At 36.1% G+C, this 26,739-nt stretch overlaps 2 protein-coding genes across 2 annotated transcripts; one reads left to right on the top strand and one right to left on the bottom strand.

Annotated features, from left to right (window-relative positions):
• Positions 1–5,691: 5,691 nt before the first annotated feature.
• On the top strand, positions 5,692–12,162 carry LOC137731663 (autophagy-related protein 18b). Its single transcript, XM_068470841.1, has 11 exons — positions 5,692–6,070; positions 6,176–6,249; positions 6,363–6,436; positions 6,512–6,621; positions 6,941–7,032; positions 7,136–7,248; positions 7,775–7,894; positions 9,076–9,221; positions 10,179–10,292; positions 11,220–11,285; positions 11,706–12,162. Exons 1-11 carry the CDS (start codon positions 6,021–6,023, stop codon positions 11,845–11,847), a joined length of 1,101 nt encoding a protein of 366 aa, XP_068326942.1. The 5' UTR covers positions 5,692–6,020; the 3' UTR covers positions 11,848–12,162.
• Positions 12,163–13,089: 927 nt separating this feature from the next.
• On the bottom strand, positions 13,090–13,629 carry LOC137732857 (protein DOWN-REGULATED IN DIF1 11-like). The gene has a single exon (XM_068472118.1). It carries the CDS (start codon positions 13,627–13,629, stop codon positions 13,090–13,092), a length of 540 nt encoding a protein of 179 aa, XP_068328219.1.
• Between the last annotated feature and the right edge of the window lie 13,110 nt (positions 13,630–26,739).

Below are 26,739 nucleotides of genomic sequence, written 5' to 3' on the forward strand. Positions count from 1 at the left end.
CAAAAACCCACTTCAAATTTCAATCTTCTTTCTCTTCGTCTTCTGGGTTTTTTTTTAATCAATTCTCTCTTCCTCTTCTGGGTTTTGCGGCAGAGGATGGTGGGTTTGTGCCTGACGGGAAGAAAAGTGCAGGGACTCGGCATCATACACCACTGCTGCCCTCCTATTTGCTTTCGGGGAAGGATGGACAGAAAGCTTTGAGGAGTCCATATATGCCTCTGCGCCTGCAAAAAGAAAAAGTGAAGGAAGATACAGCAGCTACCAAAGCCAAGGCAAAAGGGTTTTGCTTGTTGGGTTTTAGAAATTTGGATTTAGGGTGGGGAAAGATGGTAGAAAACCACACGGCAGCCGTGCGGGGGAGGGGGCGATGGTGGTTTGGACGGGGAATGTTTTTGGAGGCGCAGTGGGGAGGGAAATGGTTGCTGGTGATGAGGGATGAGGGAAGGGGTGGGTGATGGGGGATGGGGGAAGGGGTGGGTGATGCGGGGTGGGAAGGTGGGCACAGGTGGGGATTCTGGGGAAGGAGATCTGGGTTTTTTTTTTTTTTTTTTTAACTTTTCTTTAAATAATTATTTTAATATTTTAATATTTTATTAAATGTTTTGCCACGTGGCACAAATGTGGCAGCTACGTCAGCTTTTCACAGACCAATGAATGGAAAATATAACGGATGTATTATATTGAAATAAAATAGTACTTGAGGTATGAAAGTGAAATGTTTTATGTTGTAAGGAATTGAAATCGACCTAAAATTTGAGGGGGTAAAATGTAATTTACCCTTTTTTTTTTAACTCTAGTTAATTTTTACATTAAATTTGCTTTTTGAATTTTGAAAAAAAATAACTATAGTTAAGTAAAATGATGCGTGATAATGATTAGGTGTAAATAGATGCGTGGGAACATTTTTGCTCACTACCATAATTATAGGGTATGCTCACCATACACCTAATTATTCGGCATGTGTCATTTTACTTAACTTTAGTTAATTTTCACATTAAATGTAACTTTTTTTATTAAAAAAAAAAAATTAACCAAGGTTAAGTAAAACGACACGTGACAAATGATTAGGTGTATGGTAAGCATACACCAATTTTTAGGGTAGTGAGCAAAAATGCTCCTCTACTTACGCGAAGCATTTTTGCTCACCACCATTAGTATAATGTATACTTACCATACACCTAATCATTTGGTATGTCTCATTTTACTTAACTCTAGTTAACTTTCACATTATATGTTACTTTTTTTATTTTGAAAAAAATTAACCAATGTTAAGGGAAAGGACATGTGGCAAATGATTAGGTATGTGATGAGCATACACCAAAGTTTAGAGCATCTCCAACCTTTGGTTAAAAACCTAACATTTTTAACCCCGAAAATGTATTTTTGCTCCAACCCTTCTGGATTAAATTTTTAGCCCAACATTATTAAATAATGAATTTAGGATAATTTTTTTTTTCTTAAAGTAACTTTTTTTTACCCAAAAAAAAAAATATGTAGACTATCTTAATTTATTTTATGAACATTTTAACAAAAAAAATATTTAGATTCCTATAAATATTTAAAATTACTAACCGTCACCATGAAAGAATATGAAACACATGAAAGAATTTATTTTAATTATTTAGTCAGATTTAAATTTGGACCATTAGATCCTTTTATTACAGTTGGATTTGATCATAATAAATTTTAGTTGTTGGATTCAATGAATTTATAAATATAAAACTTAAAAAAAAAAAAATACACATACATGGTGAGCCAACCCACTAACCCAGGGTAATCATGTGCTAAATTTGCCCTAAAATTGAGTTTTAGGTTAAAACTCATATTTGGCCAGGGTTGGAGCAAGTTGGGGTGGATTAGAACTTAAATTTTGAGTTTTAGTCTAAGGGTTAAAGTAGGTTTTAGGGTGGTGAGCAAAATGATATTTTAACACATGTTTTATTGTTTTACAATATAATAGACATGCCATTAATTTTTCTTGCACTTTAAAAAACAAGAAAGTAAGGGCGGAGTTAGGAAATTTTCACCGAGTGGGCTAGCTTAAAGATTAGGATCTTTATAAACAAAGAAACTTGATACCGTATTTTTCACAATATCAGCTAGCTTAAGAAAATTTTCACAGGACGAACTAGAAATTTTTTGTTATTAAACAAATAAGTGATAAAGTTCAAAACAAAGCCAAAGTGGAAACATATATGTAAAAGAAACGATGAGAAAAATAATGTAAGAAAAAGAGATGGTTTGTAAGTGGATTATATAATTTTATTTAATTAAAGTATGATAATTAAAATTAGTGGCTAAATATATAATAGGTTATAATTAAAAATCAATAAAAATTACATGTAAAATATTAATTTTTCACTGAAAGCTACTGAACTATAGCCCATGGTAGCCTTTAACTTGGCTCCACTAATGCAACAAACACGTGGCATTTTTTTTATTGAGCCACTTTTGTCCCTCTACCCGCTGCTTCTCTTTCGTCGCCACCATATGCAGCCAAAGACTATACCCATATACAAACCTGCAAAATCGCCTCCATCTCGTCTCGTCTGCATCAAACCCAATAGCCTCTATTTCTCTTGTCTTTCTCTCACACACATCTTTATCGGAAAAATTAGAGGTCAAGGAACTTGGGTGCAAGTAAAAGTAGGGGTTGTCGGGGGTGGTTGTGGTAGAGTGGCCCGCATTTGAGGACAAGGATTAGATTGAAGACATCGGAAAAAAGAGATCCGGTTGTGGCTGTGGCCCGTGGGAATAGAAATGGTGATGTCACTCAGAAAAGGAAAAAAAAAAGGAGGGAGATAGAGAGTTTTATTTATTAATTCTATTTTTCTTTTAAAAAAGAGTAAATTTGATCTAAGTTCAATTTTGTGAGTTATTTCTTAGTGATTATCCACGTCAATTTTTTGTAATTATTTTTTTACTAAATCGTGATAAATATCATCTTTGTTGTAAGCATAATTTACTGAATAATTATGGAGGTCATAGAGAGAGGGTGTGACACATAGAGAGAAGAGAGACATGTGTAATTGTGAGGTGTGTTCTATTTCACGTGCTTTTATTTATAATAGTAGGGAAAGTTAATTCATTGCCCCAATAGAATTACAACTCTAATATGATAATATCTAGTCTAAAAGATATGGTAGAATCCTATAAGGATATCCTAGATATGTTAGGATTTAGACAATCACATTCGTAATTTAATAGGACGGCAACACTTTCCCTTGAATGTGTAAATTGCACATGCCTATAAACACATCTTGTGTTGTTGCTTTTCTTTCTTTTCTTAATCAGGAGCTACATGTGATTTAGAAATTTCCATTTGATTTTGGACATCAGTAAAGTATCATTTTGAACTTCGTGCAGCTTTGCTAAAATATTTTATACTAAAGGTACTATTTATTGACCTTGTAAATTGAAACTTCTGCAAAAGATCTAAATACAATTGAAAATTAGAGTATGCTATGAACAAAGGAAATATGAACTACGAATAATACTTTATTCATCAAAAGGAACAGTACACTATAAATTTGCCGAGACGGCTACATAACTCGTAAGACTACATCTTGCTAGACTTAATATTCTATAGAGTTACAAAGTAACATACATACGGAAAACTCAACCCCAATAGGCAAGGAAACGAATACCTAATTTTAACGAGATAGAACCCAATCCAACGATAAAATAAATAACTAGTTTTTCAATACCATCGTCAAACTTATGGCGGTACATGTTACGAGGTTGCCAACAAGAAAATGAGGACGCTCCGTTAGGCAGACACGACAAGACAACCTCCCCTATGCAGATACCACAAGACAAGTTTCGTTAGGTGGACAAGAGAAGTTTCGTTATGCGGACAAAACAAGCAACCAAGCAACCAAACGAGTGAACAATTCAAATGAACAAGCAAACGAGTAAACAAAAAATCCAAGCGAACAAGCAATCCAAGCAACCGAACGAGCAATCAAGCAATTCCAACATTTAACTATCAAATAACAGATTCTAGCAGATTCTAACAAATGATCCAACTAATAACCAGGTACATAACATCACTTGAGTGGTCACTAGTCAAAGCACTCAAGCAATCGTCGTAGTGGGCAACAACACCCGTATACAATTCCAAATTGCAACTCTTTTAAAAAACAACCAAAATGGACCCCATAACAACATCGGACACCAAGCCCTTAACCAATTTGCCCATTGATTCATTCTAGAATTGCGAAGATTATTATGTCTTAATTCGGAATGAAATAGTTCTTTCCTTTTAAACGCATTTTTTAAGGTGCAGACCATACTTGCGGACCTTAGGTGCAGACGAAATATGGTCAGTTGAATCAAATCTGAGCGGCCGAAAACAAATCAATCAAAATATGCTCAGGGTTAAATGATCTGTCATTAAATAAAAAGGGTACCTGACAAGGGTTAAATTTTTTCCAATTAAACTCTACCTCTTCCCAACAATAATTACTGTTCTTAAAGTTGTTGCCTTATTCCCCGAAAACTCGCTTTCTCTCTCTCTCTTGTGAACGATTTCAAAAATTTTTGTAGACAACTTCCTTCTTCCAGTTCAAAAACTTCCTTCCCGTTTGAAACCCAGTCGAAGTTGTGCAGTTTTTGCCATCTCCGGCCAGTCGTTCTAAACTCACTACAGTTCCACATAGCACTTTAGAAGATCAAGCGAATTTGGTTCGAAATTTTTCCAGTCGGTTCAACATAAAGGACGTTAAAGTCCTTTCACAATACTTGTATCTTTTCTCTCTAGGAGGCTGACCATGTAGGAGGGGGATACTAGTGTCTTCCTCCTCCTACATCACTCATCTTCTTCCCTCAATCTATCCTTGGTGTTGGAACTTAGAGGCCACCAACTTTGGAAGCTTTTGGAGAATCCATTCTTCCGTCCAAATCCAAGAAGATATGGAGTTAAGAAGCAAGGTTCTTCCATCCACATCCACATCCATGGTGCCAAGGAGCAATGAGACAAATGAAAGAAGGCCCTCACATAGGTGAATATCACTTGCTAAGCACAAAGGTGCTTCAAAGGTATATAAGTTTCTCAACTCACTTTGTTTTTGAGTTCAATCTTGGTTCACCATTCTTTGAAGTTTATGGCTTAAGTTTTGTTTTAAAATGCTTACAAGCATGCTTCCGTCATTTAATTGTTAAATGCATGCATTATGTTGCTTAATGAACTTAGATTTTCAAATATTTTCCTTCATCTCAAACCCAGTTGTGAGTGCATATTTATTGTAAAACATGTACATTTGTCCAATGAATCAAACTTCATATTCACTTTGGGTTTCAACTCGTCGTTTACATTTGGTATCACAAATTCAACCTTCCCTGCACCAAATTCATCTTCTGCATCTACATGCTCACTTTCTTTAATATTTTCGTCTACTCCTCTGCTATCCCCCATTAAAATCCAATCAATAATTTGCTACTTCAAAGCTACCCAAATATAACATAACTTATCACAACCCACCAAAGTTTTACCAATGCATAACTAAAATCGAATTTTAGAATTTTCACGATATCCAATTATAACAGCCGAACATGATGGAATCAAAACCGGCCTCACTCAAAGTTACACAACACAAGCCGAGTAATCACAACCCAACAAGAATTTCACTATGCATATACATACATACATATATATATATATATATATATATATATATATATATATATATATATATATTCTCAATTTCCACCCAAATAACCTAAGTTATAACAACCCAACATGATTGAATTGAATTTCACGAAATAAAAAACATGATATAAATTCAACTTAACTCGAATTTTAGATTCCAGAACTTGAAGCTCAATCTCAAAAGAAGGAAACAAAGAGCAGAGGCATCTACTAAATACGCAGCACTGCAGCGCCACGAACTGTCAACGACAGCAAGGACGACGCCAACGACGACAAGGCCAACTATCAACTCTTCCTCTCCCTCTTGTTTTCTTTCTGTAATTGCAAAATTAAATTAAATTTCCCAAGGAACAAGGGAGAAGGTAAAGACATGGCCTCTCCTTACCCAATTTATTGCGCTTCCTTCAACCAAGACACCAGGTAAGACAAAATTCAATTCAATTCAATTCCATTCACATCTCCTGATTTTTTTCTGATTTTTTTTCTTGTGGTTAATAAAATTTGTAATCCGTTGGAATTCGTCAGTTGCTTTGCAATCGGCACAAAGGGCGGCTTCAAAATATTCGATTCCAGTACTGGCAGACTCTGCTACGAGCGAGGCAAGTTTTTCAATTGCTTTTTCTTTTTCTTTTCTGGCGGTTGTTAATTTGGAAGGAAAATCATACAGCCGTTGGGTTAATTATGTTTTTTTTTTTTTTTTGTGGTTTGCTAGCTATTGGAGCTTTCGTTATAGTAGAAATGTTATTTAGCTCTAGTCTTCTTGCCATTGTTGGAGCTGGTGAAGAGGTACGCTGCACAATCTAGTTATTTACCCTTTCCATTCGACCATCAAATATTTACTCACACGATGACTGCCCCCAGCCATCCCTATCGCCCCGCCGCCTCTGTTTGTTCAATACCACAACTGCAACTGCTCTTCGAGAATTAAATTTCTTAACTTCCATACTTGCTGTTCGCATGAATAAGAAGAGGTAACCTGCACATTGTATAATGATGAGTGACCGATCAATTTGGCTTTGCTATCGTAATCTTCGTTTTCAGCGAATTGTATCCCTTTATTTGTTGAAAAAAAACCTTAAGTTTTTAGTCTAGATATGATGACAAAGACAATTGGCATATTTGGCATCTGTTGGCACTTGTTAAGTCATTTATCGGGGTTCTGTACTATATGAGGTGGTTTTTTCAAGAGTATCATGTTTTTTCAGGAGTATCATGTTAATCCATTAATTGGACTCCAATTCTTTCTCCTTTGTTGTTGATGAATTTTATATGCCTTCTGGGAAAATGCAGACTTGTTGTCATTTTACAGGACAAAACGTACGTATATGACATAAATAATGTTGCAATCTTGGACGCTATTGATACTATACCAAATATAAAAGGTGAAATTGGGTCATATTTCTTGTTGTACCTGTACTCGGTTTATATTCTGTTCTACCAACAATCATTGTGTTTATTGTTATAACATCGTTGTGTTTTTATCAGGGCTTTGTGCATTCTCACCAAGTTTGGAAGGGTGCTTTTTGGCTCTTCCTGCTAGCATCTCGAAGGGATCTGTGTTGTTGTACAATGTCATGGACCGGCATTTACATTGTGAGGTTATGGCATAACATATTCTCTCTCATACATAACAGAAAGATGATAAAGTTTATATCACAACACTTCATTTTGTTACCTAACTTAATTATACTCGCGGAATAATGATTTCCAGAATGAATTGTGAGTATTATTTTTTTTTCGAGTAATGAGAAAGATTGAATGACTTTGTCTTTTCGTCTATCTTGCTGGTCATTTTCATGGTTCTGTTTCATCTGCACACTCAAGATCAAAATATTTCTCTTTTAATTCCGAAGAATTTAAAAACTTAATCATGCAAGTTGCATGCAGTATGATTATTTAAATGCATTTATGCTTTGTTGAAATCCTCAAATCAGGATGTTTGGCAGCTTCATTTTGAAAACTTGTGGGCATAGTTAAAAACCACTTCTGTGAATTGGAATTTACGTATTAAACATAAACGATCAATTTTGCCTTTAATAAGTTAATTATTATATATGTTGAAAATGATTTTTCTCTTACCATTTCCTAATTCATATTATTTGTATCCTTGGAACTTATTTACAGATAGATGCACATCGATCCCCACTTGCTGCAATTGCCCTTTCTTCCAATGGAATGTACATAGCAACAGCATCTGAACAGGGAACCATTATCAGAGTCCATCTAGTCTCAGAAGCAACTGAGGTAAAGAATAGCAAAATATGAAGAGGATTGTTATTGGCACCGCCATTCGGGCTTAGTTAATATGATTATATGGATCATATGTATTGTGCTTCAACAAATTCAAGTCTGGCAAACTCTCCTTCTGTAGTCAGCCTCAAAATTGCATTCTTCTCTAGATGTTGCTCTTTGATGTACCTGGCAATAGACTAAACTTAGCAAATTAGAGAATGACTGGAAAGACACAAGATTTACACTAGTTCGGCAGAACTTTTGCCTATGCCCAGTTCTAATTTCTCTGGATAGAGAAATCACAGCTTCTTAATTAATGATAGAGCATACAGTACTTTTGCAAACCCTAAATCTAATCCCTCTTCTTTCTCTTGGCTGTCTCTGGCCTTTTTCTCCCTTTTTTCTGGTCTTGCCACACCCAATTTATAAGTATAGGGTGCGGTTTACATGCCTATTTTCTGATTAAGTTTCCTATTCTATATGGAAATAGGAAAATAATGTATTTCCTATTTGGCCTAATTGGATAAATGGTCCTTGTGGTGATAGGGTATTTAGAAGGGAGCCCCCGTGGTAAAAAAAAATTCGAATTTAAACCCTTGTGAAAGTCCTTTAGGATTTAAGCCCAAAAACAAAATTTCCATTAAGCTTCCTTTACTTTTTTGTTTTTGTCTTTTTTTTATTTTTTTTGTAGAGGGAATTCGCTTCAGGGCTTTGTCAATCTAGAATGCTAGAAAGTATTACCAGCTGCAAGGGCGGGTGGAGAACCTTTGCCTGAGGGTGCAGTACCTTTTTAGTTTGATGGATTTTTTTTTTTTCTTTTTGCATAAACCATAGTTTTGGTAGTTTCCTTTTCCCATTTGTTTATAGAAACATCGAACTTTAAAAAGTGTGTGATTTTGAATCCTACTAAGAACTTTGATTTCAACAACCCCTGCAAAATTTAAGAGAAAAGGAAAGTTTGCTGTCTCTTGAGGTCAGAATCACTTGCTCTTGGCTTTTCAGAACAATGCAATCAGCTTACACCCACACACATATCTATATTTATATAGTGCATAAGAATTGTCGTGCTAGGCATCATCTTTTTCCCTAACTCGTAATAAGCTACAGCCACTGAACCAAGTCGTGGCAGTACCTCTAATTGCCTGTAATTTCTTACAAGTAAAATGCATGTCTAACCGATCCTTCTTTGGCAGTCATATAGCTTTCGAAGAGGGACATATCCATCAACTATATTTTCTCTGTCATTTGGGCCATCTATGCAACTGCCAGATATTCTTGTGGGAACAAGTTCTTCAGGTTCTGTTCATGCCTTTTCTCTGGGGTTCTCCATTTATCAAAGGTGAGAACGACAACTGAACTTTCCCGTTTGGAGACAACACAAACTGCTAATAATACTACCAAACTGATTGTGCACATGCTTTATTAAGTCTTAATAGATGTGAATGGCTTATGTTATAGCATGCTAAGTATTGGTTCCTTATAGCTTATGGGTTTTGAATACAAGTTACTTTTTTCCTATGATATTATACAGCCATAATCTTGTATATATATCCTAAAAAGTCCCTCTTTTTGTTATTTATATTTCCAGTCCTTTTATCTTTCATTTCCCACTTATTTGTTGTCTTTTCTTTCTCTAGCAGATTTCTTTCCTTTGTCCCTTGTCTAATTTATGTGATTTCACTTTTCTCATGTCTGAAGACAACTAAAGCTTGATGGGCCTTCAGTAACATTTTCTTATTATTTTTTTTTTCTCAATGGTATTTATTTTCTGCTACATTGCACAATTGACATAAAAGAGAAAGGAAAAGCTGTATTACTATAATCATGTTCTGTCAAATCCTTTAATGCTTATTTGATTTGATGTATTATTCTTGCTGTTCAATCTTCATATTGAATTGAATAAAAAAGAGTGTAAAAAACTTATTAAAAAAAGGAGGAAAGAAACACTGGACGGAAAAGTTATTAAAAAAAGAGGAATATGTACTTGAAATTCAAAATTTTGTATCTAAAGATGCCTATCCTGCTTCATGGTATGGATTAATCTGTCATCAACTTTCAGCATCACATATCAACCAAATGTAATTCCTTGTAGATGTGAACTATGCATTAAATATCACATATCAATTTTCTTTTATTGGTAAGAACCTTGAAAAAGTAAGCTCCATAAATTTGTAGACGTACAAAATTTTTTCATGAAATACATGTCTAATTACTTTTCCAATATTAGAGAGTACTTGCCGATCCTTTTCATTCACATTTGCAAAGTTATATGATCGTATTTTCACTCTCTTCACAGAAGCAAAAGATCAGGGAGTTTTCTTGGATCAATTATACCCGACTCTGTGACTGATGCATTAGATCCGGCACATCATGATGTACTTCATAATGCTGCACCAGCAGGAGTCAAAAGGTGGACCACTTGTAACTTACACACTGAATCCATATTATGTTTTATACTGTATCCATAGTATATTTTGACTGCAAGTCTGCAAACAGCACGGCACCAGCATTGTTCCTTAGATTTAAAATGGTCAATTGAAATTTTCTTTATTCCACTTGTAGGGAAAGTATTTTGCATTTCTAGTTTCCCAAATTGGCATAAAGCTAAGTGCAGCCTAAATCTAAGAAACTAAAACATAACTATAAAATATGATAAAGGTGCTCCCATCAGACCTTGCCCGAAGGCCCCGAACTGAGTCTGGTGCAATACACCTTAGTCTCTGTCCAGCCTTGTCTTTTATTCATTATTTTGAATTCCGTAGACGATTAATTTGTTATATCAAATATTTCAACTCCAGAGTTGGATATAGAGGGTGTGATGCTCTATGTGAACCTTAATAGTTTGGTTAATGGTGATTCTTTGATTTTTGAGGGTAAATTTTAAAAAACATAGAGTTTGTGATGCACAGCGTGAGCCTCAAAATTTTCGGGTATAAGGGACACCAAAATTTACATATAAAGATTTAAGAAGCAGCAATATGTTTGATTGATATAGAATTATCAACTGCCCAGCTAATCAAGAGAATTTTCTTTTTGTAAGAATCCGTATTACATTGTGAATATTGTGGTATTGCAATGGACTTATAAATTTCCAGCTAAGCTATGGAAATCGAATTCTTTTAGATTCCATTTATGTTTCCTTGCTCTTCAATTTCCTGTGGATTCAATTTAGATTGTAGACCGTACATCAGGTTTGGACATTTGGTAACTCAGATATCTAGTATGATATTATCCCGCCTTCTCTAAGAAAGCCCTTTACCTTTGGCGAATTTTTGTCACTGTAGCAATAATTTACAAAGTCAGTTTAGTTTTACTTATTTCGTCAACTTTTTAACAGCTATGCAGTGATACGAAAGGTAGACAAGGTTGCTGATACATCAACTTCAGAAATTGTGGCTTGTAGGTTAGTTACTGGTACTTGTCTGTATGTAGTCTTATATATTTGAAGTCTTTTATTTGTGATTCCTTCGTCTCCCTCTCCATTCTATACTTTTCTACTACTTTGGTTACTGAATTAGCCAGTTGAATAGAGTTCTTAGTAAATAAATGTGCAACGTATTTCACGTACCCAATGTGGAGGATGGTATTGCAAAAAATTATCATTGGGCCATGAATTACTTCCAGGTTTCCACGAATGATTTAGAAATTTGAGGTGCCATTTCCCGGAGTTTCAAGTACAAACTCTGCCAATATTCACTCATGGGGAACAAAATTGTTGGCACCTTCATCCAGTCGAGTTTTGAATACTAGTTCAGTTAGTTCTCTCGTGTAATCGTTTCTTTGTTTAGGTTTGAATGCCTTTCTATTGGATTTTAATTTTCAGGGCAACTATTTCCATCATAAGCTACAATGGGTACTTCCAGGAGTACAACTTAAGCGTCAACAGTGAGAATGAGTTCATGTGGAGCTTGGAGCGCGAGTTCAAGCTACTTACTGTCACCACAGATGATTCCACCTGCTCATGATGAGGAAGTTAGTATGCTTCAAGGCCTAGTTGACTAGCCTTGAAGGATCATGTAATACAACTCGGTAACACAAAATAATTCCGACACGGAATTAGTAGGCTAGTATATGGCAAATCATAGTCGTGTTTGATTCTTGTTGACCCTAATAACGTGAGTACATGGCAAGTTGTGTATATGTGAATAGCTCGAGCAAGTGGAACAGCTTTCCAATGCAAGAAAATTATTTGGTTCACAAATTGTATGACCTAACATGTGGCGAATAATCAACGAAACATAAAATACATCTAGTAAGCTAAATGTAAAGTACAAAATGTTAGCAAAGATAAACGGAAGCAGAGCCATCAGATATAACCAAAGTCCCTAAGACTGCCTTTGGTGGTCCTTCAGAGTCTCAACCTCTACCAGTTCGTCCTACCTGAGGGTTTGGAAGGCCAGATCGAAGAACTGCTCAACCCTTGAACTTTCAATTGACTTGGTTAAGAGTATTAACGTTAAAACTTAGAGTACGTTGAGTCTGAGATTGAACCAACGTTGATTTTTGACTTGGGTAGGTCTTTCTTATGACATGGGTGGACGGAGGGAACGGTAATGTGGAACATTGGAGAGAGGAGGAAAAAAAGGGGTTGAACTTTATTAATCTCCTATAGAACGGGAGGGAAACGGTTTTCACACCCCTACTTGATTCCCTAGCATACTCCTCTCTATTAGCATATGCCTATGCAGAAAGAAAACAAGTGTGAGAATTATTTTCTTTGTTTTACTTCTAAATGAACTTTTGAAGAGGCAAAAGCAAAACAAATCTCGCACTTAAATCTCTATCAGTTTCGAAGCGAATCTATAAATGTTAAGCCAAAAAACGTGAGAAATGGGATTTGATGTTGCACCATCTTCAACTCTTTTCTGGATCTGGAATTTTTCGAGAAAAGGTCTCATCCTTCTCCGCCTGTCCTTTCTTCCGTCTCTATGTCTATTTCTCAATAGGCAATGAATGAACAACTTCTTATATAAGGATTTCTATGGGAAACCATCCATGACATTCATAGACAGGTTCTTATTTTTTTTAACAAACGATATTATTCCTTATTCATAGACACGTCCATATTATTCCTTAAGAAGTAAAAGATAATGTAATTAATTAATTATTTTAGTATAGCTTACTTTGTTGAATTCAGATAAGTCCTATATTAGCTGACTAAATCATCGTCATGCTCATGTAGATTCTAGTGCAAGAAAACAAGAAATTTAATTAGAAACAGCGGCAGCAGTAGGGGAAGGTGAGTCGGCTTGATGAACGACTACGACACACTTGCTCCATATTTGGAAACTCTTGTGCAATGCCTCGGAAGCTTTGCCTTTGAACGTCGGTTCTAGGAGGATTAGCTTAACCAACCCCCGGTGACAATCGTATCCCACACGCAAAAGGTTTGCGCAACAATCCTCAGTCAGTTCTTCGTTACTGTAGAACATACCCTCAAAGATCTGTTCAGCGCACAGAGGGCTTATTTCGTCTGCGCATTTCCTCAAATGCCTGTAGTATCCCTGCGAGGGCTCCAGCGGCAGCACATCTGGGAAATTGCTGCTGCTGCTGCTGATATCTTCTGTGGTGCTAGGGCTAGGGCTAGGGTTACGGTTAGGGCTAGGGCTTATTGATGATGGTTCATCACGATCAGCATAATTTCCATAAATGTCTCCAGATGCAGATGAAAGTCTCGCCGATGACATGACGATGATTGCTGCTAACACCAACGCCGGCATCACAAACGCGTTTCCAAAGCTTGCCATGCTGTTGGTTGAGGTGGTCAGATATTCCGATTCTGATTCAATGTATTTTCTTCTTGGGAATACTGGACCAATATATACACACACACACACACACACATATAAAATGTTTGAATCAGTTTTTGTTTCTTTATTGATTAATTGACAAATTAATGATAATAGTTTTCTTATTCTGCCTTAATTATTCTTGGTACGGTTATGGTTGTAGGGATTTTGAGTTATATGTGTTTGGGTTAATATTTGAATATTGGGCTTAAATAAAAGAAAGTCTAAGGACGCCAAATTAAAGGAAGACTTGCCCAAAGCCCAATGAGTCCAGAGGCAAATTGAAGCTTTTTCAGCCAAGATACAAGCCACATGGCTATAATTGAAATGACAAGTGATGAAGACTAACCTACTACCAGCCAAAGAACACTTTCCAGTGGCATTACAAGTAAAATGTTGATGACTCACTACCTTCCAAGTGCTTTCAGGCAAGAGCAAAAACTATAGCAGTCGAGCCAAACTGCCTACAAAAGGAAGAAGAGACAACAGGAACAAGGATACTCAACCAATCAAACAAACAAACATACAAATTCTACTCTCAAGCCAGATTTGCATCTAAAAGCTAAAATCAACCCAAATTCAATTCTTTCTAGTGATAGTTCTCTGAAAAGCTATCTTTTGTCTAGTTTAAAAGCTTTGCTATCTCCTTTAGAGGTGTAGTATCAATTCCCTCGTGTAAACTTGTTTACCATCCATCCTTTTTTAGCATATAACCCTTGTAAATTCAAAGAGAAGTGACTGCAAGAAGTTCAACCTTGCCAAACAAGGTGAAATCTTGTCCGAGGCTCTTTGTTTGTTTTCTAAATTAGTAGATCTATTACTTAATACATTCTTCAGCATGTATTCAAGTTATTTCCACATGTTTTTCTACTTTAAGAGCTCCATTTGCATTTGGATCTGGTTAGCTTGATGAATATGTTTTCATTAAATGTAATCTAGAACCAAACTAGTAATTTAAGGCGTTATGGACTCCTTCATTTGAACATACAGGACTATGAATTAAAAGTCCTTGTTTACAAGGCAAGAAAAAGAACTTAATGTAGACTTAACTCATCCATGACAGTCCTTCAATAACAAGAAGTTTGAGAAACTTGGGGCACAAGTAATCGACTTAAAACATACTTGTTCTACATCTGCTATACTAAGATAGTAGTGGCACGCCTAGCACTTAGTTAGTTTTGATTGCAAGCCTCAAGGCCTACACCTAAGGCCCCACAACCTAAGGCCCCACAAAGGCACCTTTCAGAACTAACTTTGTTCTCTTCTTGTAGCACATCAAGTAAGAGCCCGACTACACATCTAAAGTGTCAATCCCTTCGGGAGCTGTGCTGAGGTCCGAGGAGCCTTCTCCAGAGAAATCTTTGCCTGAACAATATGACCATGGGAGTTTTAACGAAACACTCCCAGTACTGTTTACTTTTAACGAAAAAACCATATTTTTACCTTTCCTGTTACTATTCACTTACACCTTTATTTGTCTTTTTTCATTAAAACTAAAGTTTTTGAGGACTTTTCGTTAGTTTTCTTTTTAATTTATACTTGTGTTGGATTTGGCATTAAATCAACATGCCTAAACCAAAAAGGATTAGGATACCTTGGACGCAAGATATTTGGATTTGTGTTTCCTACTTGGTTTGGGATTTGGTTTTAGTATAGGATTTGGTTTCCTATATTCTAGGGACTTTGTGTAAACCTATGACATCTATTAGTATAAATAGATGGATGTGGGATAGAGTTTTGTGCGTGAGACTTTTTGAGAGGCATAAGTTTGTATACTTGAGAACACCTTGTGTTTGTGAGTTCTTTGTTATTTGTTGGTAATCAATAAAGCTTTCGTTGTTAGAGAGGTACACTGTACTCCTATATTGGAGGAACTCTAAAATCGTTGTGTTTTGCTTATTGCTTGATTGGTTTTTGGTTTAGTTTATAACAAGTGGTATCAGAGCTTAGGTTCTTACGTGGGTTGTGACCATCAAGCAATGATGAAGACTGGTGAGTCTACTAGTGTTGATGATGTTGAAGAAAAGTCTGACACTAGTGGAACCAAGACGACGGTTCAGAGTGCTAGGTTTGAAATTGAGAAATTTGATGGAACGAACAACTTTGCTATGTGGCAGTGTGAGGTTCGAGATGTCTTGATACAAAAAGGTTTGGTTGTTGTGTTAGGAGGCATGTCATTTTCGATGGAAAAAGTAGAATGGGAAAGATTGAATACTCATGCATGTTCTACAATTCAGTTATTCTTGGGAAATCAACAGAAGTATGGTGTGATGAACATAACTTCTGTGAAAGAATTGTGGGCTACATTGGAAACAAAATATATGAAGAAGAGTGCAGAGAATTGACTACATCTCAAGAGCAAGTTGTACAGGTTCCAGTACAAATAGGGTACGAAGATGATTGGCCATTTAGAAGAGTTTAACAAGCTTCTAGCTAAACTGGAAAATCTTGAAAAGATAATCAAAGATGAAGACAAGGCATTGATCCTGATGAACTCATTGCTTGAATCCTATGAGCCTTTCACTACTTGGATTTATGGCAGAGAGACAATTAAGTATGATGAAATCTCAAGTGCTTTTATGAATCATGAGGTGAGACACCTTAACAGGCAAGAAAGGAATAACTCTAAAGCTTTGATGGTGAGAAGGAGATCGAAAGAAAAGAAAGGTTCATACAGGTAAAAATAGTATGCCTCGTACTAGAGGAGTCTCAAAGAATAGGAAGTTCTTGGACAAAGATGAGTGTGCTTTTTGTCTTGAAAAAGGACACTGGAAGAAAGACTACCCTAAAATCAAAGAAAAGACTAGAAAGAAAAAGGATGACTCAGAAGCAAATATGGTTGAAGTTGAGGATGAGGAATTTGTCTATGCCCTAACTGCATCGAGCACTGTGGATTATATGAAAGAGTGGGTGCTCGACACAGGTTGTACCCATCACATGACTTCTCAAAGGCATTGGTTTTCAAGCTTCAAAGTTACGAATGGAACTATATATATGGGAGATGATTGCCCATGTACAACTCAAGGAATTGGAAGCATCAGGATCAAGCATCATGATGGTGTGATTCGAGAATTGCATGGTGTAAGGTACGTCCCAAATCTGAAGAAAATTTTGATCTCACTAGGCACTCTCAAATCACAAGGCTACAAGTTTTATACTGATAACAATGTGCTCAAAGTTGCTAAAGGAGCACTTGTCATACTAAAAAGGCCTCGGAATGGCTTACTTTATATGGAAAATGGAGTGGCTATGGTAACTAATGAAGTGCAAAGTGATAAAAGTGACTTATCTTCATTATGGCATATGAGGTTGGGTCATGTAGGAGAAAAAGCATTGCAAGGATTGATCAAGTAGGGGTGTTTAAAAGGAGAAAAAACTAGAAAGATAGAGTTTTGTGAGCACCTGTGTTCTTGACAAACAAGCAAAGGTGAAATTTGGCTCAGCTGTTAATCAAACGAAAGGGATTTTGGACTATGTTCACTTTGATGTTTGGGGGGCCTGCAAAGAATGCTTCTTTAGGTGAAAAAATATGGTTTGTATCTTTTATTGATGACTACTCTTGCAAATCATGGATATATATGATGAAACGAAAGGACGAGGTTCTTGAAATCTTCCTGGAATGGAAGAACATGATGGAGAACAAGACTGGAAAGAAGATTAAGATACCTTTCTTCAAAGTGTGTAAAAAGGAAGGGATTACTCGTCATTTCAATGTTAGACATACTCCACAGCAGAATTGGATTGCAGAGAGACTAAATAGGACCTTGCTTGAGAAAGTTTGTTGCATGCTATCTCAAGCTAAGCTGCTAAAGAGATTTTGGGAAGAAGCTTTGAGCTATGCATGTCATGTGCTTAATCGACTACCATCAACAACATTGGTGGGTAGAACACCCATTGAAGTGTGGTCTGGAGAACCAGCTTAGGACCACGATAAACTACAAGTGTTTGTATGCAATGCCTACTTTCATGTGAAGGAAAACAAATTGGATCCACGAGCTAGGAAAGTTGTCTTTATGGGATTCAATAATGGTGTGAAAGGCTTTAGACTTTGGTGTCCCAAGTTGAACAAGATTATAGTAAGTAGAGATACGACATTTAATGAAAGTCACATGCAATTGAAGGAAGATGTTCAGATGGTAGAGCTTGGGGAACAAGTAATTGTGAATTTACAGCCAAGTAAGGAAGTTGTGGAAGAAGAAAGACAAGGTGATTAACTTGAACATGAAGAGAGTGATCACAAAGAAGAACACCATCAAAAGAACTAAAGATACAAGATGATTACATAGCGAAAGGGAAGGGAACAAGAGACATATCCTTACCTGAAGGATATAAAGATTCCATGGCCTGCATGGTATATGCATTGCTAGTAATTGAGGCTAAAAATTTTGAAGAAGCAATAAATAGTGAAGAAGAGAATAAATGGCATGATGCGATGGATGATGAGAATCTCTCCCTTCACAAGAATAAGACTTGGGAATTGGTGGAGCTTCCTAGAGGAAGGAAAGCAATTGGCTACAAATGGGTTTATGCAAAGAAGGATGGAGTGGATGACAAGAGCTTGGTAAGATTTAAAGCTAGGCTACTGGGTAAAGGATATGCTCATAAGGAGGGAATAGATTACAATGAAATTTTTTTCTCCTATGGTTAAGCACTCCTCCATTCGAATAATGCTTGCCCTAGTTGCACAATTCAACCTTGAATTGGTACAACTAGACTTGAAGACTAGATTCCTTCATGGTAATTTGGATGAAAAGATTTATATGAGACAACCCGAGGGGTATCAAGTGAAGGGCAAAGAAAGATTGGTTTGTAAGCTCAGAAAATCTCTTGGTTTGAAGCAGTCGCCCATGCAGTGGTATTTAAGATTTGACAAGTTTATGAAGGGTCAAGACTATACAAGAAGTCATTATGATCACTGTGTTTATCACAAGAAGTTGAAAGATGGTTTGTTCGTGTACTTGTTAATCTATGTGGACAACATGCTTATAGCCTCAAGAAATATTTCGGGATTGAAAAGTTGAAGGAGCAAATGAGAAGGGAGTTCGAAATGAAGGATCTCAGTGAAGCCAAGAAAATATTGGGAATGGAGATCACAAGGGATAAACAAAAAGGTTTGGTGTGTTTGACTCAGAAGCAATATCTTGAGAAGTTACAAAAGTTTGGAGTAACAAAAGACAATAAGCCTGTAGGAACTCCATTAGGTGCTCACTTCAATTTGAGCAGTCAACTATGTCCCAAAACTAATGAAGAAAAGATGAAGATGGATGGTATTCCATATGCTAATTTGGTTGGAGGATTAATGTATGCTATGGTGTGTACTCGTCTTGAAATTGCACACGTAGTTTGAATTGTTAGTAGATTCATGCATAATCTTGGAAGAGAGCATTAGAATGCTGCTAAGTGGATACTAAGGTATTTACATGGAACGAGGGACAAAGGTATTTGTTTTGAAAGATGTGATGAAGGAATCGATAAGTTCTTAGTTGGATATGTGGACTCAGACTTTGCTGGAGACTTAGACAAGAGAAGATCGACGACTGGGTATGTGTTTACTATGGCAAAGGGTCCTATATGTTGGAGATTAATATTACAACCAACGTTGGCACTATCAACCTTAGAAGCAAAATACATGGCAATCGTTTAAGCTATCAAAGAAGCAATGTGGACTCTGGGGTTGTTAGGAGATTTAGGTGTAGAACAACACAAGTTGGATGTATATTGTGACAGCCAAAGTACCATTTATTTGGCCAGATATCAGGTACATCATGCTAGGACTAAGCACATTGATGTACGATATCATTTTGTGAGAGAAGTGCTTGCTAAAGGTGAGATTCGTTTAAAAAAGGTTGCTACAAAAGATAATTCAGCTGATATGTTGACAAAAGTGGTTAATGCAGCTAAGTTTGAGCACTGTTTGGATTTGGTGCAGTCGAAGCAAGTTTGATCTTGCGATATGGTGGAGCAACGGAAGTTGTTTGGTGCCTCGTTACGGATTTCATGCCAAGCTAAAGATTGTTGGATTTGGCATTAAATCAAAATGCCTAAACTAAAATGGATTATGATATCTTGGACGCAAGATATTTGGATTTGTGTTTCCTACTTGGTTTGGGATTTGGTTTTAGTATAGATTTGGTTTCCTATATTCTAGGGACTTTGTGTAAACATATGACATCTATTAGTATAAATAGATGGATGTGGGATATAGTTTTGTGTGTGAGAGTTTTTTAGAGGCATAAGTTTGTATACTTGAGAACACTTTGTGTTTGTGAGTTCTCTTGTGTTTGTTGGTAATCAATAAAGCTTCCATTGTTAGAGAGATACTCCTATATTGAAGGAAGTCTAAAATCGTTGTGTTTTGTTTATTGCTTGATTGATTTTTGGTTTATTTTATAAAAACATGTTCATCTATTATTTCTTTTCCTTTTAATATTGATGTTTCTATTTAAGACTGAATTTATGTTTAAGAAAATTGATATAAAACAAAAAGGCTAACTACAATTTACACTCTTCACTTGTAAGTGAGAGGTCTTAGGTTCAATTCTCGCCAAAGGCAAATTTGAACCACTTTATTACTCACCCATTATGAGGCTTAGCTCACTCTCACACCCCATTAGTGTAGATAATATCGTTTGTTAAAAAAGAGTTACAGACTACAGTTTACACTCTTCAAGTTTGAGGTGATTAAAAAATGGGTCATAAAGTTCTAATTTTCTGTCAGTGACCACTATTCTATTGTAGATGTTGGTATCCAACCTATCTTTCATCCTAATCAATCTAGACATAAAGGTTGAGAAATAATGAAGGCGTCAAAGAAGCAATCTGCGACAGAGAAGAATAAAAACAAAGAGCAAAGAGAGAGCCTTAACGCAAAAGATGCTTTTCTGATTAATTAAAGGAAAACTAATGAAAATGGCTTGAAAACTTTGAGTTTTAACAATAAGGACAAAATAAAGGGTAAAGTGAATAGTACCAGGATTGACTTTTTAGTGTAAAAATGTGGTTTTTCGTTAAAGTAAACAGTACCGGGAGCTTTTTGTTAAAGTTCCCATTAATTAATTCACATTTGAAATATTTTTCTAGGACTTAGGACGACTCTGTAAGACCATTAAGCAACAATTAACAAATAATTTGAGTCATACATGTGGCAAAAGATCACATGGTATAGAAAAGCAAATTACCAAATAGGACTTAGTTAATACGAATAAGGATCAACTTCAGATTCTTTTTGTGAGGATTTTGGGAATTCTTTAATTGTGTTCGTTCATCATACATCGTGCAGCCAGTTTTCGTCAGGTACTATTTATGTTCAATTTTAAATTAAAAATTTTAAAATAATTTATGACCGCACGATATACAATGAACGAACACGATTAAAGGATTCCTGGGATCCTTACAAAGAGGATCCAGCGAGAATCCTCATTTAGTTAATACAACAAAGTATTAACATCAACCCTTCTCTCTTAATACTTTACTGCTTCACACAGATAAGCTCTCTTATGTAGATGAATCTATTTGTAAACACGAATTCCCTGCAACAAATAAAACAAAACACGTGTACAAAAATTTGATCCGAAGGTTAGGGTGTAGAATGTATGGGTAGAGGTGTTGATCTGAGGGTCATAATGACTTATCTCGAATCCGCCAATACCACAAGGATTTGGCTTGTGGCGATGGAGAAACTAGTACTGTAGTGGTGCTTGAAGGTTCTTCAAGAGAAATCTTTCTTTATCTTGGAGTCTTGTATTTATACTCTTCAGGTCTTGTTTGAGGTTTGATTTGGTCTTGATTTTGAACTTCATTAATTGACGAAGGAACCAAGACTTGATTTGGGCTTGGTTTGTGGTTTGACTTCATCACATTATCCATGACCTAATCAAATAATCTCATTTGATAAGATCAAATAAATCAATCACATTTCATCCTTAATTTGGTCATCCTTAATTTGGCCAATCTCCTCTGATTTGGCATTTCATTTATTTTAAATTTAAATAAATTATTTTGTTTATTTTAATTAAAAAATAATTAAAAATAATTCCTTGATTACTTTTCACCAAATGTCAATGCATGTCACTCATGATGAATTGTTCGGTTTTGATGAGTCAAATGTCATGTGTATGATTTGTAAGACACACGGGGCATGTCACGTAAGCCCTGACATGTCAAAATTTTAATATGATGGTGAACATTTATTTCACCGAAATTTCGATGTTGCTTGAGTCGGACTCAGTCACTTTTTTGTTTGGAGGATCGTTTGTTCTTCACTCTTTTTATATTACCTACAAGGAGTGTGGTACTGGCTTTTCTACATAATTCGTACATTCAAAAGTAATAAGTCATCAACACTACTACTCCCTAATCACTATGAGTCTATGATAGAACATAAACAATTTTGGCTCAACATTTCTTGCATACATAATACCAAAGTCAATGGTACCTTGTATGTATATAAGGATCCTCTTTGTAGCTCTATAGTAAATGTGAGTAGGCTTGTGCATAAATCTGGACAACAAGCTTGCAACATACATGATATCGAGTCTAGTCGTTGTCAAATACAACAAACTCCCTGATCTCTATACACAAATCCTTCAGCATCACCACTACCATCTTCTTTTTGAAAATTTCATTCGCAACTATAGTGAAATACTTCATCACATAAAAATAGATTTGGCTTACCTCTGTCAAGTGTTCTAGTATATCTTTTCTTAAAACATGATTATATCGCAATGGTGTTATGTTTCTTTGCTTTGGCCATTAGAGGGTAATTGCCCTCACTTGATCCCTTCGCGGCGGTGTTATTATTCATAATGATCATCATAATTTATATAAATCTATATATAAAGCTAGAGGCTCAATTTGGTATCACCGGCTTCGACAAAAAGAATTGTACCAAACTGCCCCTCAACCAAAAATATTCAAAACTTGACCAAAATAATATATCAAATCATGCAAGGGTAAGTTGGTAATTTGGTCATCATAAAATATAATATAAATATAAATGGGGAGAGAGAAAATAATAAAAAAATGAAAGGGAAGAGAGAAAAAAATAAACAAATGACAAAGTTGATGATGGCCACATGATGGGGAAGAAAAATATAATAAAAAATAAGAAAAATTATGAATGTTGTGTTCAAAACATATTAAGAGCGCACGTAGCATTGGTGATAAAAAAAGAAAATAACGAAATAAAAAAAAATTGAAGCAATTCATGCATATAAATACATTTAAAATGTCTAAGTCGCGCGCTGTGATTCAAAAAAATGTTTTTGCAAGCGGTTGTCTATTAAATATTATTTCTCAATTTTTAAACACTTGAAAGGTGTGTAGTGTCAGTTATAAAAAAAAATAATAATAATCTCTCGCACGCGCATAATAATGTGATTCAATTAGTTGTCAAATGATAATTTTTTTTTAACCAACAATGTTATATACACTAAGGGGAGGGAGTGAGCTTAACCTCGCAATGGGTTAGCTGTGACAGCCCGTCCCGGATTATTCGTACCGCAGGTGTGAAATGACGATTTTGCTCCTAGTGGTTATGTTTCGTTGTGTGGTTGTTTTGGGGTTTTGGTTGGCTGCATCTGGACCACACACACACACCCACACTCTCATCCTCATCACATTCCCTATCCCGTGTGTGTCTCTCTCTCCCTTCTTCTTCTTCATACGGACAAGACCAAAAACCTTTGAAAATGTTGCAGATCGAGGTGGAAAACTATACCTTTGTGTTCGTGAGGTTCATACGAGTTCAACCATACCCATTTCAAGTAGGAAATCCTTCGATTTCACGTTGAACCATGGAATCCCGATTTTGGTCACTGTTCATGCACACGTGAAATGTTGTTTTTCAGGGAATTTGAAGCTTGTAGGAAGCTTAGTGAGGTCCTTAAGAAGCTCAGGGTGGTTCATTGGAAGGTTTTGGACGTCAGGATCATGAGTTGCAGGTTTGGCCGGATTTTGTGAAGTTTCTCCGGCGAGATTCTGTGAATTTCAGGGCTTGAAAGTGGTAAGGTTTTGTTCTACTTGTTGTAAGCTTCATTTTGGTACCAATTTCATGAAATTTGGTTGAAAAACAAGTGAGAAACGAAGGTTTGAAGTTTTTCCGGTTTTCCGGCGACGGCAACAGCACCGGAGGTGTGCCGGAGAAGAAGACGGAATATTCCGTCAGTTTGGATGGAATATTCCTAACGGCGTTAGGTTAACTTTAACGGAATCTGTTAGTTTTAATGGAATATTCCTGACGGCGTTAACTGACACTGTCAACGTGCCTAGCACGTGGCCAAGCGTGGGAGGTAAGCAAATTATTTTAAAAATATGGGATGTTCGTGAGGTTGAGTAGATCACGTTGGTGTATTCATACACCCCATTTGAGCATTGTATGAGAAGTTATTCCCTAATTTTGGTTATGTGCTTTAAATTAACGTTTTTATAGTTGTTTCGCATATAGGTGAGACCTATCCCAAGGACGAGCGCAGTCACTCGAGGCAAGGGGGTTACGACCCTTCTACATACCAGCGAGTGGGCTTTTGGTTTTCCGTATATACCTATATATTGTGGTTTTTCCTAGAAAATGAAATGGAATGTTTATATGTTTTAAATGCCATGCATTGCGTTTACCTATTTATTTATGCATTAGTAGTTGCATATATGTATGTTTGGTGCTGCGGACATGTAGCTAGGTAAGTTATGGTTGATGATGATTTGTAGTTATGTGAGATACGTAGTGAGCTCATAACCTGCACCCCCCGTGTTAGTGCTCCCGCCCAGAGTAGGGCACAGTCATTCACGTGATGTTCACCTCCCGCACCACACACTCATCTTGGATCCAAGTTAGGTGCACAGTCTTGTCGTACAGACCACTATAGGTGGTTCCGACTCGTAGGTGACCCGCGATTATTCGCCCAGTCTTCATGTGATCGTAGCACTTAAGCGTATTTATTTACACCCAGTCTTGTCGTACAAACCACTTTAGGTGGTTCCGACTCATATGCAGGTACAGTTAGTGAGTTGGGGATTTGAGCTCTAGATTTAGCCGTACAGGTCACGTTAGGTGACTCCGGCTGACATGTTATTTGCATTGTTTGACATTACCTGGGTTACTTACATTTTATGTGGAGGCATTCAACATGGCATATTTCTGAGCATGTTTTCTATATATGTGTATATTCTATTTTCTGGGAAACTATACAGGTTTTACGGCGAGGGGTTAGAACTTTTGATAATGAAATGATTTTGAAAAGCTTTGTTTTTGCCCACTCACACTTTCTGTTTTGCACCCCTCCAGGTTCTAGTTTGGATTGCTCTTTTGGTGGCTCACAAGGAATTCACAGCATATCTGACAGATTATCACCAGCGTAAGACCCCCTCTAGGTGTGTTTAGTTAGTATTTGTTCCCCTGGACTGCACTACGTTTCCTGTGCTCTGAATATTGTTTTTCACACTTACGCTTGCACATGTATGTTAACTACCCTGTGTGTAGTTTGGCTTTTATTTGTTCGTACTTTTATTATTATTCTTAGCTTCCGCACTGTGCACATGGTTACATCACTCTCACGTGATGGCCAGCATGCCCTGATTTCGGTCGGGGTGTGTCACTAGCAATCTGTTGTTTATTAAATATTATTTTTTCTAATCTTAATGTAAATTCAATAAGATGTAGATGAAAATTGAAAGACTGTTTTTATTAATATGGATTCAGCTAATTTGATTAGTTAAAAGACTGCTTTTATTAAATGTATTTATTATTCATTTCCATCTACATTAATAATTACATTTACAACATGTAAATCGCACGTAACACGTCATGATTCAAAAAGTATATTCTGCACACACATAAGCGCGCGCATGAAGGCTAGTATCTCTAAATGGAGATGAAAGCCCCGCCACGATGATTGCCGGTAACACCAACCCCGCCATCATAAACAGGCTTCCAAAACTTTGCATGTTGTTGGTCGAGGTGGTCAGATATTCTGGTTGTGATTTGAGGAATTATCTTCTGGTAAATATTGGGCCAATATATATGTTTGAATCGGTTTGAATTTCCTTATTGATCATTTAGCAAATTAAGGATAACAGTTTCTTGATTCTGCCTTAATTATTATTGGTACACTTATGGTTGTAGGGATTTCAGTTATATGACCATGACATTTAATATATACTTGTTCATCTAGTGTTTTTTCCTTTAACATTCATGTTTTTTGTTTAAGGTTAAATTTATGTTTAAAAATATTGATATAAACTAACAGGAAAGCTAGCTACCTTCTCAACTTATTAATGGAATACACATGTCAAATGATGAGTGGGAAATGTAGATAGGGAAAGGCAAATGGAAAAAATAGCTAGCATTCCTCAAGAACCAAAGGGCTAACTACATTTACACCCTTCATGGTTGATATAACTTTCAAAATGGGTCACCATATTCTAATTTTCTTGCATTGCACCCGCAGGCTATGAATTGTATCCATTTACATCTTTTGTCTCTTTGAATTTCTAATCATCTATTTGTTGATTATTTTTTTTTGTCTATGTGGTGCAAACGTGACTTACACGTTAGACCGTATAAAGGACTCAAGCTCACCACGTCACCCAAGTAATGAATTATCTTACAATTGATTAGATCAAAAGCACAAATTGATATAATTTTAACACCTTAGTTTGAATATGAAAAATTGAAACTTTATGGCTCATTTTGAAAAGCTTATTTATTCTACGACCCTAGGAGCTTGACTTTGATCTCACTTTTGCTATGTGAAACTCAAAAGTCGCAACTTTATTCCAATAAACTCGATTTTTAGCCAACAAAAAAATTTATTATATAGTTTATTTACTCCATGTTTAACAGTTTTAGACGGAATAAACAGAAGTAGGACAAAGTGTAACGAATATTGAGTTTCAAGAAGTAAAAAAATGACTTTTGAGTTTCAGTGAACAAAGTAGAATCACAATCGAGTGGGGAGCATAACTAAAATTAAGCCTTTTAAAAATCACACCAAAGCTAAATCCAAAAAAGCATAAAATGTGTAAACCCTAAACAGGTCAACGAATAAGAATTATTTGAAATCCAGTGACATT

Source organism: Pyrus communis, chromosome 4 (genome assembly GCF_963583255.1).
Source record: "Pyrus communis chromosome 4, drPyrComm1.1, whole genome shotgun sequence".
NCBI classification, from domain to species: domain Eukaryota; kingdom Viridiplantae; phylum Streptophyta; class Magnoliopsida; order Rosales; family Rosaceae; genus Pyrus; species Pyrus communis.